This window comes from Melanotaenia boesemani, chromosome 5, assembly GCF_017639745.1.
Source record: "Melanotaenia boesemani isolate fMelBoe1 chromosome 5, fMelBoe1.pri, whole genome shotgun sequence".
Taxonomy (NCBI): domain Eukaryota; kingdom Metazoa; phylum Chordata; class Actinopteri; order Atheriniformes; family Melanotaeniidae; genus Melanotaenia; species Melanotaenia boesemani.
This window is the reverse complement of record NC_055686.1, coordinates 16399830-16420371: the sequence shown is the minus strand read 5'-3', so window position 1 is coordinate 16420371 and position 20542 is coordinate 16399830. Positions and strand designations below refer to the sequence as shown.

Genomic DNA, 20542 nt, shown 5'->3' with positions numbered 1-20542 from the left:
CTTCATCCCTCTGTTGTGGCACTTTGTCATTTGCAGGCCTTATTAACAGCACTCTTTCCCCTGCATACCACTATTTTCCACTCATACTTTTTGTCATGCCATTTGCTTTCTCCTAGTCTGCCACAATTTCTTCAGCTTTCTCATTCAATGCATTTTCCATTTTCCCCCTGATTACTGAGAGGGTTTGTTTGTGCAAATGTCTTCCAAGTAGCTGAAACCACTGGCTTGTTTTCCAGAAAAAATTCCTTTTGGGATTGTTTGGACATTGTCATTGCTCCAATTGTTGGGCTTTTCATGTGCCCCAACAGTTTCAGCACAGAGTGTTTTTTTTTTTGTTTTTTTTTTTGGTGCAGTCTGGTTATTCTTGACGAGTAAGATGGTGAGCATTTTACGGTTTCTATTAGTTCATCTGAGGGGAAACGCCTAAACCGATTTGTTGAAATTTTAAACATCACATGTCAAACCCAATCACGATGTTGTACGGGTGGAACACTTGGTTCCAAAATGAATATATCAAAGTTTGGAAATTGCCCATCAATTTCTAAAACAATGTTTCGAACACCTAAAAGTACAAAGAGATCCCTGTTACCTGATGGACAGAATTTCAACCATTACCAAATCCGGTGACAGCACAATGTGTACAATTATCCATTACATTATGACAATTTCAGCTTGGCAGTCTTTGTGGAAAAATGTCAGAAACCCAGTCCTCGAGGACGAATGTCCTGCATGTATTAGATGCTTCCCTGCTCCAACACACCTGATGCAGATTAAATGGGTGCAACAGCTTGTTGATTTCTGCACAATGACACATTCATTTGAGCCAGTTGTGTTGAAGCAGGGAGGACAGTGGCCCTTAAGGATCAGAGTTTCAGGTCTCTGGTTTAAAGGATGTTCTTCTTTAAAAGATGAGGATGTCAAATGACTTTTTGACCAAGGGCAAAGTAATTTAACTTTTTGCCCTTTTCTGCTGATTAATTGGGACTTTCAGGGTTTCTTATATGCAAAATCTTTTCTTTTAACTAAGAATAAAAAAAACAATAACCCCATGAAAACTCTGAACTAAAGAATCAAATTTGCTTGATTATAACATTTCTCCGCAGGGTCTGAGAAGAAAACGTTATTTTTGTTCCTCTGTGGGAAGGATGTTTTTGGATAAACCCATTTGCACTGCAAAAAAACAGGAAACCATGACAGCTGTTTAATAAACTGCAGAATACATAAAACTGATAGGGTTTAATTTTACGGGAAGAAAAAAAATGAGTAAATACCTTCATGCTCTTACCTTCCCTGCAGCACTCACATAGAGCCAAATTCTCCACTTAACATTAAAATACAGAAATTAAACCAAATAAGAACATCTAATGAGAAAACTGCCAAGAAATTGGATGACATCTTCTGTAACCACAGGAGAAAACCTCCTTTTAAAACTCTATGGTCATGAGCTCTATGGTGAGATACCAAGTCAAGTATTTCACACTCATGCATTTCTTTGTAACATTTTGTCTTTGATTTTGCTGTGAATAAAGCTGTCTGAAAGTGGCTACCACAAAGGCACTGGACTGTAACTCAATCGTTCCTTCTTCCCAAATCGATCTACTACAAGTGTTGACTGTGATGAAACGTCACCATGAAAGAGTTTATCTAAGTTGTAAACACATCACCTCTGCCAGCCTCATGGCTCTGCAGGACCTCAACAAGGTCATCTGTAAATGTCTCTATTGGAAGACTGTTAGAGGCTAGGCTGATTTACAGACGCTAGAAGCATTACATGTTACTTTGGCTCAACAGTTACCACAATGTACCTCAACTTGCCCTTTTCTTTTCTTATAAGACACAAAACTGCAGGCTAAACTGCCCTAGAATAAAATGACAGGAGCTGCAAAAAAGTATATGTGCAATGAGGGGTCCAATAGATTAACAAATTTATTGATAAGAACAGTTAGAAAATCACAACATTTTGCTTTTACAAGCAAAAGAGGCAATTTTACCCCAACAAAATTTGACATTACAGAGAGGTTCGAGCAGGTACACCTCCAGCTCAGTATGGGAAAATAATAATAATAGTAACAATAAAACTACACACCCAATGCTGCAATGAAAACAAGCAAACACAGCTATCTGAATTCATGATGGCATTTATGGTGCATAAAGAGGCCTCAATTCCAGCATTTGGATGAATAAGGTGTTCTGCTTTTAATGAGCAAAACTGGCATTTCTGATGAATCAGATTAGCCCCCCCAGCACGCTGACGCATTTTTAAAACCAGATGCATTCACAGGTGTGCTCCTCACATTTAATTTGCAAACAAACTACTGCTGCATTTAATGCCGCCCTCAAGATGAACTATTTGGAAAGCATTTCATTCTCTGTGCCTGAATAATCAGGCGTCCAGCTGGTTGAGGAAAATCGAGTTCTGTGTTCCATTATTCCCGTCCAATTAGACTAGAAAATGTCTGAGAAAAGAACAGAGGCCACCAGGAGGAAGACAGCGAGGCACATTTCATGGCTTCAACTGCTCAAACCATTTGATGGCAATTCTGCTGCAATGAAGAGGTCTTTATAGAGGGATCTGCAGGTGCGAGCTTACAGATTTAGGTTTGATTCCAGGGAAAAGTACATTTAAAGCTTCCATTTTCTGAAAAAAAAAATCCTAGTTAAAACTAATAAACATCTAAAATGTAATGTTCTGCCACAGTTATCACAAATGATAAGCTCCTTTTATTATCAGGAGGGTGCTTTGCGAAAGACAATTATCAACACTTTTTGTTTTACTGATGCATTTTAATCCATACCTTTATTTTACCTGCTCCATAGGAAGATGCGTTTCAGTGCGTTATTTGTCATGCAGGCAGGTTGAATTAATCTGTGTTTTCCATAGATAATTACACACTTAAACCCTCTAAGTATGCAAGTGACTATTAGAACAATCGTTCACACAATTCATCAGTGTGTGTACTGACCTTTAATTAAAAACTCTCACTTTCCCTCAAATTGTAATCCCATGTGCATGAGTCTCCATTTATATGCACATCACTGCTGACTCCAACAATTCATGACTGTACATTAAAATTTGCACATCAACACAAACATGTGTATTGGTCATACTAAGTTACAGAAAATTAATGCAATGTTAACATTTACTTTCCCCTCTGTGTCAATTTCTTTAAAGCAATTTGATTTGCTCTGGCTGCACCTGAGGTTAATGTGACTGAAAATTTATTAACATCACATACACGACACAGGGCTAGTAAACCTCTAAATGTTAGAGGTGTAATAGTGGGTTGCTTGCAAAGTAGAGTGTAATACACCATCTATGTAACCTTAATGTTATTTCAGGTGAGACTTCCTCTTGAAAATGCAATACAAACGCAGTGAGGACAGTTCTTAAACTAACTAAATACAATATTTTGCAGTTATTAGTAGGTAATGAGTTGTTTTTGTTAATGTTTTACTCTTTCTTTTTAAAGTCCAGGATATTAAATAAGAACTTGCTAATATCCTCAGCTCTAGTGATAGACTAGTGTTCTTGCAACGCTCCCCCTGATATGTCCCCTAGAACTTTGCTTTAATAATTTCTATACTTTTTCTGCTTGTTGTGTTTTCTTACAGAAATTTGAGATTCAGTGTGAATTCAACACTGCCCTCCTTCATCGAACTATAGTTACTTTGCTTGGACAGTCTGGTTGAATGGTGTGGATGTGCAAAACAAATTCTGGTGTGCTTAATAGAAACAAACTCTGATCCACCTAAAAACGTAGCTCTCAGTTCACTTCGAGTAAACTGAATATAGGAAGTATACAACGCAAGTGGCAAAAATAGGAGTTGACCTGCATTAACGAAGAGTAATTCCTGATACAGGAGCGCCTCGGACGAGGAGGGAATATGTTTGAAAAAGTTTGGTTTGTTGGACTACGTGCAGTGCGAACAGCTAACTGTTTCCCCCACTGAACAGATTCGAACTATTATGTACGAAAATGGCCTTAAAGTCTGAATTTGAAAACGACGAAACGTAATGTTACTGAGCACCCAAAACGCATATTTCATTGAAACTGAGTGGCATCTGTTGTGTTTCTGTACAGGTGTAACGGTTGGTTGTCTGGTGTTAGGTTGGATTGAAGGGTTGTTGCTTCAATCTACTGTATCTTTCTTTCCTCTTCCTTCTTTTTGTTTTCCTTTTTTTGTTGGCCCCTCCGGTCAGGTCCAGCAAGATTACATAAATTCCATAATTCCAAATAAATAAGATAAAACTACAAATTTAAATAAAAGAAATAAAATTTGATTATCAAGAGGAGCCTTATACCCACAAAGCTCCTCTTGGCAAAGCAAATTTGTTTGGCACAACACAGCAGCCAGACCATCATTCTGCTGCTACCGTGCTGGACAAGTTAAAAAAGAAAAGAGAAAAAATGAATAAATAAATAAATAATAGGGAGGTAGGGCAAAGGGATGTGGGGCGGGGTGATAAAACAATCTCACACTAGGACCACATTTAAAATGGTCAAACTCTGTGATAAGCACTGCACATTTTAGGTCAATCCATTGCTGGAATAACTTCCTCTGCACAAACAAATGTGAAAACAGCTAACAAGTCTGATCATCACATAAACATTCACGCCCATTTATGATGTTAAAACACTATCTGAGCTTCCAGCAGAGACACTAAAGACTGAGTGCAAACTTCAATTATCCTTTTAAACTGCTTAAGTACTTGTTCATTTAGTCCTTTTGTATGATCTAAAATAGTGAGCGCATCTTTAACTGTAGAGCACATGCAGCAACTCTATTTAGCCTTTTTTTTTTTTTACTATCTTTAGCAAACAGCCCAAACATATATTACATCAATCCCTTCAATCAATACTATACACACACAGACTATGCAGAAGCAGCACCTGCTGGAGCACTTCTGTGCAATATTTACACTCTTCAGGTAAGTTTTTCTCAAGGGACTACCTATTAAATAAAATACAGCCATCTCAGGCAGCTCGTTCTTATTACAGTTAAAGAGAAAGAAGAGCTCCGACTACTACTGCCCACAAATATACTACTACTATATTTGTGGGCAGCCAATTTGACCAAATAGAAGTTGTAACAGAATTCAGTGCAACATCCTGTAAGCTGACATGTTTACCAGCTTTGCTACATTCAGCCTGTATGAAACAATGCTAACAAATAGGTCCTGATTAAAGTTAACTTTGTACATCAGACTAGTTAATTTCATTAAGCTTAGAGGTTTCAGCCACAAATAAATGATTTAAATGATGTATATGCAGACTGAAGCTCTATATATATGAAGTTATTGGTGTCAGAAAATAAACTAGATCCTTGTGAGCCATTAATGCCTCAGTCAACTCTTGCTTCAAGTCAACATGCCAGAGAAGATCACTGACATGTTCTCCCCACATGTTCCTTCTGTTTATCTTTTGTTTCTACACGTGCTGCAAAATTGGCTGCTCTGCTGTCTATTCTTAATCCAAGCCTTTAATTGCTCTCTTTGCTTTTCGATTGTACTTGCTGCAGCAGGTAGCAGCCAATGGCAGGAATGGTTCATTCTACAGTACATTATCTACAAATCAGAAGCGTTTCCTCCTCTTTATGTGATTCAAATAAACTCTTTACCAGAGGCATGCTGTGAATCTTTAAATCAAAAAGTTGACCCACTCTCCTTGGGGACCATGACAGAAGGTTTGTCTCCTGAGAAATCACATTACTCGCCACCATAATCAAATTTCATACTTCCAGCTACACCATCACCCTACTTTCCAACTCCTTCCTTTGCTTTTGTGTCTCTAGTTTTTACAGATAAAAAACATACATATATCTGCAATCAAAAGAGCTGCAGTGGAGCAAGTAAATGTCTGCATTTTGTTGCATACATGAATGGGGATCAAATCAAGCTGTGAGTTTACAGCAGAGTTCACATAACGAAAGAACAGCTGACAAAAGGAAAAATTATAATGTAGGGGAACCAATCATCCAAATTGGAAGATAATGTGAAAACAGCATCTTCACTCTGCTGCTCCTCGGTCCATCTTTCTCTCTTCCTCACAGGTCATCTCAGCTGATATCCAGCTGATTTAACTCAGATTACAGCTTTGAAGTCGCAGCAGAAAAACATCCACCCCAGCTGGTCATGATGCCAAATTCTGCTATAAAACACATTTTCCTTTTTGTGCATTTTTTTTAACATTCATTTCAGCAGAAGAGCAATTTTCAGAATTACTGTAGCAAATTAAAAGGCCATTATGAAAGAGTCTCTATAATTATAAGACAGTATTTACCAAATCAACCTTGAAGAAAATCAAGTGTCTCATCAAAACCATTGGAAATGTTTAAAGGCCTCACATGTCACTCTTCTAGTTCCAGTATTCAAGAGTAAAATAAGCTTTTCCTGCCGCTTTGTGAAAAAAATGTAGAACCTTTAAATTCATCTTCATATAAATAATTTTTCCTTCCTGGTAATTTTCTGGACCGAAAAAAAAATAAAAAAATCTCTTAAACTTTTACAAATTGGATTTTCTTTAGGTGACTTTGTAAGACTTGCACTTCTGCTGCAATGTGTGTAAGCATTACAAACATACAGAGATAATTAGAATCCTTTCATGAGATTAAATACCGTGCAAGTGGTTGTTTAGAGGTGTGAAATGAAGAGATGGACAGATAACCTAAACCCCCAAGACGCAGTATTTTTCATATCATGAGAGTGAGTTTGCATGACTGCCTAAGACTAAAGCATCTTAGTGGGAGTTTTTAGTGGGAGTCTAAATCACTTATTTATCCCACTGATGCATTAGAATAAAATACTTTGCACCATCCATAAAACAAGAAGAAAAAGTTGGGCGCATCAGTTTATTGTGGGCAGAAATTAGAGAACTAACTCCAGATCTAAAAGAAGGATAGCTCCCCTTATCATTGGCTTAACACAGATCAAAAACAACAAAAACAAATCAAATAGATAATGAAACCAACATCTCAACATATAAACAATTAGAGTTACAGTAAATGCTCATTATTGCCCAAAATTATCACTGAAAAATTAGGAAAAAAAAAGCAGGAGGAAGAAGAAAACTCAGCTCATCAATTGGCCAGAAAACATAAATCCTTCCCCCTTCCCTCTCATTCACAAGTAAGCAATGGATCAACACCAAGTTCATGCAGTCTTGGGGTTTAGTTTTTACTTTAATGTTCAAACTGGCAGGGTTTTCACAAGAAGCTGCTCAGTATGAGTAGCAGGAGAGGCAGCGAACTCTGAGTCACTTCCTTTCTTTGGTTCACTGGATGGTCCAGTTTATTTCACACTATAAACACACAACACCAGAGATCACATCAGTGGGAATGTGGCCTTTAGTCCTTCCTGTGCAGATAATTAGAATTTCTCAGTGTCTTTGTAGTTGCTTAGACTAAATGGTTACATACACTCTGAACTAATCATCAAAAGTGCATCCCAACATTAGCAATAGAGCTTTTTAAAATGTAAATCAGTCTTTTAAACAGTGTAAAATGTCTGAGAATAACAGAAGAAATAAAACCAAAGAGGTGAGTTACAAAGTGATCGCCCAAATGACTAGCAATCATTTCTGCAATGCTTTCTGAATTAATTTAAGAAGTTGTATTGGCCACTTTGAAATCTGCCAGGCACAGATTGTCCCTGAATGCTTCCTCAAAACTCGACAAGCCATTTGCAGTGTGTTATCATTTTGCTATTAGTTTCAAATTTACCAGTCTGCCACACACACAGGTTTCCCTTTCATTTACTGGAGTATAAGCAAAAACAACTAAAGCCACGATTCATTAAGTAAGTGCAGACCACTGATTTATTGGCACTCAAATGTTGGAGATTAATGTTTGGGTTTAATTAGGATGTAAATTAAGCTGTCCTCAGAGCTTGGATTATACAATTAATGTAGTTTTCTGACCAATTAATCAAATTTAGAAGCACAAATAAGAGCAATAACAGCATGGTAATGAAGTTTCTAAAAGTAAGGTAAGAAGACAATGAAATGAAGGGACAACATAATAAGTCAGTGAACTGTTAGGAGGTTTGGAAAATTGCTCTAAAGGTAGACTGAGGTCAAATGGCTGAAGAGGTAGAGGAGCGTGACAAAAGGAAAGGAAAAAACCATGTAGAGACAGAAATAAAGAAGAGTTGGCATATGACAGGAGTTTAATATGACAGCACAACATTGGGGAAAAGCAGTACTTGGCCAGACACAAACACCTTCTGGCAAAGGTGAGTCAAAACACACACTTGAGACTATTTAAAGGTTTATGTGGTCACAACAAACTCAATTTGAGAACGGTCTGCGAGTGTATCATGTTAAATGAAAAAATCCTGCTGCATCTAAATATTTCATGCAACATTCATAAACCACATTTGTGTAACAACGTGAAGACAAGCTGAAGGCTCAGAGGGATGAATGATAAGACTTTGGATTAGTAGTCATGCTATAGAAATGCAACTGAATATTTCACAAATAATTTTCCTCAACTAAAATCCCAGGTAGAATTAGTTGATCTTGTTCAAAACATGGTCGAAAGTGAGCCTGAAATATTCATGTCATTTCATAATACATAACAAATTACGTACAAGACTGAGTCTGTTTGTTGCAGAGCAGGCTGTGAGCGGGCAGACTACAGAGCTGGCCAGACACACCAGTGTTTTATAGGGCAGCACTGTTGAAGTGTGAAGCCACAAACCATTACAAAGCAGCAGAATCCTGCTGCTCCTCTTATTGTTCACAGAGCTCACACCATCTAATGATGGTCAAAAATAGCCTAAAGGCGGAGAGATTCAGAGAAAAACTTCCACAACCTTCCAGAAAAAAGGAAGTCCTGAGCTTTAAAAGAACAAGGACTGTATGACACACATTGCCTGCACTTGTGCTTCCATTTTTTAACCATGTTGTATATGTGTGGTGCAAGTGCCCATATTCATCACCTTTAAATAAATGACAGAAACTGTGTAAACTATTACTCTCACCCTAAAATAAAATGTCTGGAGCTTTCAACAATCTTACACTTTCTTTGTCTGCTTGTCTTACAGCCGATTTCTAAGTCATCCATTTTCTCCTGATCACACTGGTCCAATGTAATTCTGCTTCTATGCAGGTTGACTATAAAAACAGCAGATGTCCATAATCCCCCCCCCCCCCCAGGAATTTCAGTGATTTAGTGAGTTCACACAACACATGTAATCAACAGCATACACTGCAGGATGACCCCTTGACTTATCTGATCTTTATCCAGCAGTTTCAGTTGTCATGGAGACAAGTCTCACTTGTGATTAATGTTACATTATGAAACAAGGAGCTCCTCATCGATTCAATCTGTTCTGCTTACCTGGTTGTTGAAATGAATGGGAAATTTCTCACCGCAGTTTCTGTATCTCAGGTCTGATATATTACATGCTAGAAAAAAAGACAAAAGCCACTTGTGTTTTCACTCAAGTTCAACCAAATTTAGCTCACTTTTCCAAGTCAAAGCAAACTTGGCATACTGTCATTCATTCTTGTTGAATGTTTGTTAAATTTCACCTTACATGTTGGTGTAGATTCTCAGTAATCTAGATTAGTGGTTCCCAACATGAGGTCCCCTAAAGAGCACAGGGGGTCCACGAGACTGACTGTTCAGAAACCAGCATAACTTAAATGAAGGCTATGTCCACATTGACTTGTTGAGGTGTATTTGCTTAAGTCTTTTGTTATCATTTGGGTTCTGTTCAAAATGTGCACATTAATGTCCTCATGGGACTTTTCTTTGTCCTTGAGATGCAGAGGGGTCGCTGAATGTTGCGGATGCATTCACACCCAATAGTCCACAAGAAAATTCAGACTCCATTTAACTGGGAGTTGCAACATTTTTCTAGCCCAAATTTACTTTCATGTTGCACTTAGTCAAATTAACTGGAGATTTTGAATAACTGCCTCCTCGCCACACCAGAGGCAGTGCTGCATAAAGAATTGCTGAAGGAGAAGACAAGAAGAAAATGTACTCATCTATTAGTTAGAGAAGGGCAGCTACTTTTCCCCATCACATACGAGCAAAACATGAAGTGGCACAAAATCATATTTGTTATGGTCAAATTTCTGTCAGAGATTTTATCTCATTCTCTCTCCACATCTTACCACAAGCCATTTCCCCTGGCTACTCTACACATGCATATGTTTTGGTTGTGTATACCCACAATGGCCTTTCTGTTGTAGTCTGCTTCCTGCATTTGGTTCATTTTTTCATAGGCAGATAAGAGTGTCCTTCATTGATTCATATCAAAGTTTAGTTGTGCATTCACACCTCCACAATCAAATTAGACTTTGTGAGGAAGTGAATTGGGGCTCAGAAGGCCTGGTGTGAATGCAAGTTTAACCTGTAGACCTAACTCTCCTGTAAGGTATCATGTATTTATGAAGTGGTTGTTTTCTCCTTACTGCACTGCATACACAATGCAACTGTTTGTCTCTGGGTGTTTTATCCTTTAAATGAACCAGCTTCTGTTTTAGGGTGTTTAGGGAGTTAATTAAAATGAACTGGAATTTCATTTTTAGAGAAGATCCTTCTCAGTTTCTCCGACTACCCTGCAACATATGGAACTGACAATATGCTTTTGCATGTTCTTGTCTTCTCCTTTTGTGCTGTTCTCCAGATTTCCTAGCTAACGAGAGATAAAATTTCTTCAAATAGTAGTTTCCTTTATTCAAGCACTGAGGACCCCACCCTGCAGTCTCCCCCTCTTCATCTCTTGCACTCTAGCTGACTAGTTCCTCACCAGCAGCTTACTTTACTCCTTTAAAATATCAAGTTTGAGAGTTAATTGGTCAGAGTTTGGTATAAGTCCATAGGTCTCATGAATTCCATCTTTGACATGTAAAACGTAGGTTAGAGCTTCTTGTTGATTTGCTGCAAAAATTTATTTGCAGCATGAAAACCAGACCTGAAATAGAGCGATCCCAGCTTGAGTTGGTCTACAAATGCTACCAACAATGCTTAAGTTGCCAACTGAAGTTATAAACTAGTAGGTGCCATCACAAATTCAATATGTTTTCCCTGAAGAGGTTTAAAATAATTAATATAAAAACCTTCTTCAAAGGGCTTCTTTAGATGTGCTTTCCCTATCATCCATTAGTGTGACTATCTGTTAATACCCCAACAGGTGAGACGTAAACAGACGGTAGTGAAACCACAAATGACTTTGAAACTAATTGAAATGTCTCACTCACACACTCAAGATACTCTTATCACAACATCATTAAGTCTTTAAACTGAACAGAATATTAGCCCTGGTAGTAACGGGGGGGATCTGGTGATATAACCTGCAGCCTTTTCTTCTGTTCTGACAGGTTGTCATGCAGTCCCTCTGAGCCATCTTTTCCTGTTAGGTGACTTTTATCCATCTGTCTCAACCTTTACCAGATGAATCAGTCAAAGCTCAGCCTATGTTAAGGGAGAATGTTGGCTCTATGCTTATTCATTAAATATTTAGAGCTTTAAAAATCACGTTTAATTTATTATATTTTTCACTCTACGTACTATTTATAGTACATTTCACAGTAAGACTAGCTTGTGTGAACAGAGTCACAGTCGTGTCTCGTGTACAAAAGAAGACAAAAAAACTAATCCACAGTGGAGCAAAAACCCGGGTAAGCAAACATTATCTTCTCAACCACCAACCCAAAAGAAACCATGTTCAGCAGCAGATATGAAACAACATAAAAAAAAAAGTAAAAACAAAAGTTAAAAATGTTGCTTTTCTTCGCTGGAGACAACTTCTGGGCTGAAATCGGAAGCACAACTTTCGACTTTTCTTCTGGATGAGTAAGTAAAAAGCCCACACCCTTAATATTGTGGATGCAGCTCATGCTGTAGCTAAAAGGTTCTCCTATGATTTGGCAATGCCAGTTTGCGTGTCCAGATGTGTTGCTGCACTTTGCCACCTCCATTTGGCATGTCTGAATTACAAAAGAGGACCAGAAGCACATTAATGAGGGCTGTTTTCTTTGACACCACTAAGGTAACAGCTACAGAGTTAATGTTTGTCAGCATGTTTGTGCTAAAAACTAAGATAATCATATAATATTAATTGTAAATCTGATTTTTTCTTTTCACTGTAGATCGTTTTTATTAGTTAGCAGGAGAGGAAAAACAAAAAAAGAGTCCAGTAGTGAATCAATAGGACACAGAGTCAGTGAGGTTTTTTCCTCTCTGGTCATCTAGTTGTCTGAAAAAATAAAAACCAAAATGGACTTACGAGTAAGAGTACATGAATCAGAATCACTGAAAACATGCATCTTCTGGTAAAACCAAGCAAACATTTTACTAAGCTACCTATGCTCACCACTGCAACATGTGGAAAATGATATTTTTATATGTGGCTGCAGCTGCTGTTAAGAAGAGGGTTTATCAAGGCTGATATCTGTCGTTAGAGCTTCTCAAATTGTCACTAGTTTTCATTCAAATGTACCAACAACTGCTCAAAGATGCAACCAGTGGGTGCAGGTGGATTGACCTCTCTAGGCGGCCCTGCATTCCTTCATGTCTTATGCTACAATCTCTTTATCTTGATGGCTCTTTCTATGTTTCCACCCACGCTGCTCTATCCATTCATCTTTACTCTGCCGCTTCATGTCTTGTCACATTCCCATCCATCACCCTCCCCCTCTCTGTCTCTGAGCAGCTGACTGTGTGACATTTTACTGTTTCACACTCGGATTATTCTCTGTGAACACATACACAAATGTCCACAAAGTGTGCAGTTACACAGAGATGCTGATAGACATGAACGCACATGGGCACAGACTGTATACAGAAGAGGAGGAAACAGCTGAAATGCCAAACTTAATTCCACACAACAGGTGTCAAATAAGTAGCTTGAGCTTTTCTGCTGCATTCCAACTTTTATGAAAAAGGTTATGGTGTACTGTAGTTACCATGCTGAGAAGCAACCAACTCCTAGACTAGCTGGTTTAACACTCACTGTAACTACACCTCTATTATTGCAAGAAAGAAAAAAGTTAGGGATAAATGAATGTTTCAGGCACCAGTATCATTTTTCAGTATTAACAGGGTTTGGATTTTTTTTATTTTATTTATTTATTTATTTTTTTGCCAATGGGTAACATATTCTCTTTGTTCATTTATATATTGATGCACAACAATATGGTTGCTGTCATCTAAATGGCAGGAAACTAAAGGGCTTAACTTACAAACATAATGTGCTATTTTAAGCTCATTATGAAATATATTATATATTGCATGTAATTAATACTTAACAATTTTAATAAAATGTAAGGAATAATGGGATGAAGTCCCATTTCAATATTATTAAGCATCTGAAATGACTTTATCCTGCCTTAGAAAGAAAACAGACCAGGAAGATTAAAAACTAAAGCTTAGCAAAACCGGGATATTAACTGTCTAAACTGCTGATACAATTACCATCTATAAGAAAAAGTCTGCTCACTCTAATGAGAACGTCTATCTGTGAGATGATAACACAGGTAGTACTTGAATATTCTTACAACTGGACATAAAGCCTGACTAGCCGTCTCCTCAAATTAGCTGGAAAGCCTTTAAATTCAATGGTGGCAGGATAAGTGGAAAAAAAGCAGCCAACTAGATTAAAATAAGAAAAATATCTTTAAGAGCTTGTTGTGGCGTCTGAATGCACCCAGCCATTTCAACATAAAGCTGTTTTAATCACAAAACCGTTATTCAGCAGACTCAATTAAAAAAAAATAAATAAATAAATAAATAATCAATTAACTTTCTCCTTTTCTGATGAGGAGCCAAACTTCTGTATTAGTTATCCGAGAATGATGCTCATTTTCTGACATTCATGATGAAACCGTCACATTTCAGCTCTGAATTAGACTTTGATGACAATGACTGGAATATGTCTTCACAAACTAATACGACTATTACTCATGCACTTTCTTACTGAATTAACAATTAACTGACCTGCATTTTAACATGTGCTACTGACAATAGACTGTGCTTGTTTGTAATAAGGTGCCTTATTTCTACAAACAAACGATCTTTGTTAGGATTGTTAAGGTTAATCTAATGTTGCAGATTCTGGTGGTAAAGGACCCAGAAAAACGAAGAGACACACCTAAAGAGCCATGCTTTGGAATTTATCGATCATCACAGCTGGATTTAAATAGATGAGCAGAGGATAAGTTTATCCTGAAAGAGAACATTTCTGACACTAAATTATTGGTTTGAATATGTGAGGTTTGAGGCAACTTAGAAAATGGCTCTGAGGATCACCCCCTCCCCACAAATCTGTCAATCCCATCAACTCAAACCAAAACTACAGCTTCCCACCTAAACAATCAACAAACCCTTTGAAATATGGTGGGGGTCACATACCAACAGGGGGATGCTTAGATCCCTCCTCCAAAGCCTCTTAACAAGACCTCATTTCATTCTTGATAGCGATGTTTGCCGGAAAACTGGCATTTCAGATACGTTTTCCATTCTTATAAAAGTGATGTCATGTTAATGTCTCGAATCAGACCTTTTTCCTTTGATAGGACTCATGAAGTTCAAAGATCAAGTGCTGATGGTGAATAAATCTTCCTGTATTAGTCATTAACCCAGGCCTACCACTTAAACAGACCATTAAATTTACTTTAGCTGGATTCAGAAATTCTTCATTCTCTTGAACATTAACACTGCAGTTTTATTAATTCATGCTTCATTTTCCAACATTTTTCCACTTCTTTACAATACAAACTTTGGTTGAACATCTTTACACATTTTTTATGCTTTAAACATTCATATTTTATCTAATGTAGCTTGTAGAATAGTTAATAAATCTATCATATTTTTTTAAATGGTTGTCTGAGGTTTCCTTGTGTGGTTAAAGTCAATTGGCACTAGAACTCTACTAGAAGTGTGAGACTGATTTATTAAATGATATAATATAATTTTTCCCTCTATGGGTGCCCTGATTTTTAAATGTATTTAATGTTTTAACGCTACCTTGTCAGTTCAATAAACTGTTTCCAATTTTTCTAAATATTTTTCACCTCAATGTGTTGAAGGAAAAAAACATGTTGCAGGTTCCCTGCTGTCATGTTTTTAGAAACTGATGCAGGGAACAAATTATTCACTTTTAAAAGATGCTGTTATACATGCAAAAAAAAAAGGATAAGGCTACATAAAACTTGCCTTTTTTATTTTTCTTATCTACTTCAACAGTCTTCTATTTAAGATTATTTCCAAGAATTTAAATTGTTATATTAATGTTAATATTACTGCAAGTAAATGCCCACAATACCAAGTCTCACTTCTAGTTACACTACTAATTAACCTTCACGCATCACCATGGAGATTCCTGCCCATTTGGAAACACTTTTCCTCTGTCTGGCTGTTGTTTTGACTTTGTATTTTGCAACCACGTCTCATAAAATTTAGGAATTCAACTTTTCAATTTTCTAATAGATCAAAGCACTGTGAGGAAAAAAGTGTATTACTCTGAAGTCATTAAGGACAAATATGTTCACTTCCTGCTGTAAAAATCATACGGATCAATATCTTTTTCTTCTTGTTGGGGTTAAATCTTCTAATCAGCTTAAGTCCTGATGAAATCTATTATTTTTAAATGTGATGCTACACAAAACCTAATATGAAAGTGACCTGGAAAGTGACAAACAGTAACATTAAGTAATCATGCTGGCACTTAATGGGTTAAATGTTTGGTTATTGTGAGCAGGGCTGGAGTCATAAGAGACTTATCCGGAAAAAAAAAAACAACCCACATAATCTGTAAAGTTTTTATATCAGCTGTTTGGAAAAGGATATTTTGTCCTTAATGACTTGATGATAGTGAAACTTATAGATGGTTTAACAATTTTAAAATCAAGGCTTTAAAGGAATATGTCAGAAATTGGCTGCATTTCATGTCATGATTAAATCTATCCACATTTTGTCTCTTCACAGTGGCTTTTGTTGTGCAATCTGCCACTCTTTGACAAACAGTAATATAGAGTAAGGGTGTTAAGGTAAGTATCACAGAAAGCTTGAATACCATTCCATGCCAACTTGTACTTAAAAGCTGCTCCAATACTTGAGAGCTTAATTGCTTTACACAATCTAAACTGGCTTTAAGTGTTTGCCTTGTTTCTGTTGAGAACAGGTTAAAAGCCCATCTCAGGGAGAGCCTTCAATTTACATCTAACTCATCAAAGAATTACTCATATCAAAACTATTACGGTTTGACAAATCTGTGCTTATCTTACAAAAAAGAAAGCTAAATGGTCCACACTCATAGCTCTAGGTTCTTCAAAGCACTTCACAATATGGTTGCCTTCAACGTCTCATAGAAACATTTTGCTTCTTATATTTTGCATTTAACGTATGCAGCACTTGATTCTGCACAATCACATTGGAAGTTCAACATCCACAGATACTTCAGATGAAACCACTACTTTTCTGATTGGAGTACAACCACTCTAACACCTGAGCCACTGTTCAGGTGTAAATAAATCCAAAATTGCTCCATGAAGTCCTGATAATCAAATCACAGCCATCAAGATCCAGCTGTCAACAGCAAATAATTAAAGCGAAAGCATGCACACGGCGTCGCTGCTGGCTCTTCATTAAGCACAAGCAGCTGCATTTCCTACCTTGACCCCTCGCACTCTGAACTCGGCCAGGGCTCGGCTCATCTTGGTGGCAGCTGTATGCAGGTCCTTTCCGCTGGCGATGACTTTTACCAGCAATGAGTCATAGTGCGGAGAAATGACAGCCCCCTGGAAGGCTGAGGCGCTGTCCAGACGGATGCCCATGCCTTCGCCACTTCTGAAGACCTGGCAGAGATGTCAACATAGAAATCTTTTCAATTTATGTCACACAGAATGATGGAGAATACATTACACCTCAAATAAACCGCAAACACCACTAAACAACTTTAAACAGACACTTAATGGTATGTAGATATAATACATGTGTGAATAACTTCACATCATCAACTAGGCTAGAAACAAAGTGTTAAATTAATATTGGGCTTGTAGTATGGCCTGAATTTATCAGTTTTTCTCTCATAGTTTCACATTATAAGATTCAGAGTTTTTATTAGGATTATTTCTTTCTTGCTGTGTAAAGTACAGTTATCTCAGAGGATGCAGGTTTCTTTTATTGGAAGAAAATGCTTATATATACTGTTAGACTGTTCTTTTTGATCCAGAAGCATACTACGGAATTTAATCAAATTAAAAAAATTAATTTAACAAAAAAAATAAATAAATAAAAATATTTTACAACTGACTTTGTTCTTAATAGAGGTGGTAACAGGGAAATCCTATTCAGTAGGAATAAAGGTGTAAAGATAAGTATTTTCCTAAGCTAGAGGAAGTTTATACAGGCAAACTGATGGTAATAACTGAAAGGATGTATGCAGGGGATGATTAAATCTGCTTTGATGTAGTTTCCTTTTTAACTGGGGAAGAAGTACTAATAATTTAGTTTGGGTTTCACCAGTTACTTTATCTGCTTGGCTAATGATCCGAGAAAGCTTTGAGTTGTTCTTAATGGTGGACAAACTGCTGGTAGACAGTGTCTTGGTGGTTCACATTAAAAAAGGCAAGTAAGTGCACCAGGATTAAATCCAGATACATGTGTTTACAACTCCTCTGTAGAGTTAAAAATGATCCAAAGTTCAAATGTAAATTTGACAGACTCCATCTGGCTCTGCTGGGGGGTTTGGAACAGAATTAAGACATTTTTAACTGCTAGCTGACTATTTTGTCCTTCTGTGTCAGCACAATTCAGATGCCATTCATTTCTTCTTAGACGATTTTAACGTGGATGCTGCAAGAATGCAAGCATCACATCTTTTGATATGATCTGTGAAAGGGAGACAATGGCTGGCAGATACAGGAGAGCAAAATAAGGAGAAAAGAATGCAAAAAATAAGGATGAGATTAGCGAGAAATAGAAAATCTTAACTGTTCCAAACCACTTGGCAAGAGAGCAGAGAGGGAGGGGAGGAAATGTGAACAGGGAAGCGAGGACTGTCCAACACCACAACATATGGAGCCCCTCGAGGGCTGGAAGCAAAAGATGAATAGGAATTGTAATTATAACAATGTTGGGCCACGCTGATGATACATTCTGAAACACTGTAGATGTGCCAAGTTGCCAACTATCACAATGAGAAATATTTCTCTTAAATTACCTTTCCCTTTTATCTTTTTACCTCATTTAATCTAGAAAGCCTTTGCTCACCTTTACCAAAGTGATCAATTCAATAAAATAGTTACATTTCCTCTATTTTAAAGAAAAAAAAAAGTGGACAAAAACATCTTATGGTAAAGCAAAGTATGCACAAGTGAGAGGGCAGGTGCAAAAATGGATAAAAATCTAGGCAGAAATAAACAGAAAATGGAAGATGTGAACAACAAAATTAAACAAATACATTTTATCAGTCTGAATATTAAAATACTTGTCATGTAACAACGTATTTTTCAGCTTGGATAACATATTAGGGCTGCAGAATATATCAAAGATTCATCTCAATATTAGCCTGCGTGATATTTATTGTTGCAACAACTGCCAAATCAGCAATAAATGGTCTTATTTGCATATTTTAAGGCTGTGACATGACGTTCCAAATGCTGTTGTACGTTCATGCTTGGCATGGATCAGTGGCCAACCCAATGAACTCTTCCTTTCTTGGATGCCTGCTTCATGTACATACTGTTGCTACAGCTGTGGCAGTAGAGCACACAGAGTGAGCATCTTGATGGTGGAAGGTAATAACGGTGAGGAAAATGTGTTGGTTATTTGGCGCTACATTGGTTAGAAGAAAGATAACGCAGTACAAACATTCATTTATCATAAATTACTTGTTAACTGACAATCCTGAATATTAAACACAAATCTCCTTACAGTTTTACAAAAAGTTGGTAAAGAAATAGCTTCAAACTTTTGTAAAGGCTGCTAATTTTCTATTTCTAGTCTAGTCTCTAGGATGATGATCTGTTTGTACTGTTGACCAAATGATTTCTATTAAGCTCCTAAAATCTAGTGTTAGCTAAAACAATGCTACTAGCATTTTAGCACAACATTTAAAGTTCAGCAAAGCTTGGTGCATGAGGGTATTGCAAGCTGATCTCCATATGAGGAAAAAGTGGCATCAAATTTTATTTTATAACATACTTGTGTATGAATGCACACTATATTGCCTAAAGTATTGGCTCACCTGCCTGGACTCTCAAATGAACTTTATAGACATCTTATTCTTAACCAAAAGAGTTAAATATGACGTTGACCCACCCGTTGCAGCTGCAACATTCCTCCAGAAGTCAGACACTGATGTTGGACATCAAGGCCTGGCTCTCAGTGTACGCTCTAATTCACCCCAAAGGTGTTACATCTTGTTGCCATAATAATAATAAATAATAGTAAAAAAAAAAAAAAAAAAAAAAAAAAAAAAAAAAAGAGGAAAAAAACTAAAAGGTGCTTCTAATCCCGTGAATGTGCAGCATCATTCTGACAACATTTATACAATTTAGAAGTTTTAAAAAATGTACAATTTAATACTTCAAGCTGCTTTATGGTCTTTTTAGAAATATAAAAATATAGTTGTGGCTTTCTAAAGGAAAAGGTCATGGTATTAGAAAAAAAAAAATCTGTTTTATTGGTGAAATAGCAGTTGAAAATGGGGGGTCATAAAAGAGTTTTTATCAGTTTGTCAAGATAGAGGAAAATAGGTTCATGTTTAGATGTGAGAAATCCTTAAATTGTGTTGGGTTTATTAGGACTACTCACTTTTAACAACTTTTAATAGCTCCAATGTTTGATCAGCTGATTCCACCAACTTAAAATTCAAGGAGGGATTTTTTTTTTTTTTTTTTTTTTAAGAAAGCAGTGATGTGAAACTAGTGTTTGACAACAACCAACATGCTTAAATATGCTACTAAAGAACAATGTATGTAAGGATACTTTAACCTTTTTTAAATTGTGTGCTAAAAATAAAAATATTTGCTGATAATGAAGTGCAACATAATTATATTCAACAGTCTGCCACACCTGGCAAATCAATATCCAGATTGTATTAGTAAGACTCCAAAGTTAATGCACATTTTTTATAAGCCTAAAAGACAGAAACCAAAGCAATAGATCCTGTCAAGATCCTCTCAAATGAGGGTCAATATTGTTTGCAAACATGTGAACATCCCAGTTCAGCTTGTGTGAAAGACCAGTCAAACTTAAAGTAAGACAGATGCTTGGCTGTCACACTTTACTGAACAAACATATAAATCGGAAATGCAGTTGAACTGAAAACCACAAAACTAGCACAGAGAATCCTCAGTTATAGGCATTTTTTAAGAAGCAAAAAACAGACTATTAAACTTGCCCATTTTGGCCAGGGAATTCTTGGGAGATTCAAAACCTATAAAGTTTCCATTTCCTAGGCAAATAAAGGTTACATACATTTTAACAATCTATTAGAAAGAAAAGAAAGAAAGAAGCAATTCAAGTATTATTCCAGTTAGCTCCCAAAATCTGTGGACACAAATAGATTCATGGTTGAACCATA

General features: G+C 36.8%; 1 protein-coding gene across 2 annotated transcripts in view; it reads right to left on the bottom strand.

Moving 5' to 3' along the window:
* Nucleotides 1-20542, bottom strand: part of pcxb (pyruvate carboxylase b) — a 312844-nt gene that overhangs the window by 136256 nt on the left and 156046 nt on the right. For both annotated transcript variants that reach the window (XM_041985524.1, XM_041985525.1), the window contains exon 12: nt 16626-16808. In XM_041985524.1, the coding sequence (XP_041841458.1) occupies nt 16626-16808 (183 nt within the window). The remainder of the gene's footprint in view (nt 1-16625; nt 16809-20542) is intronic.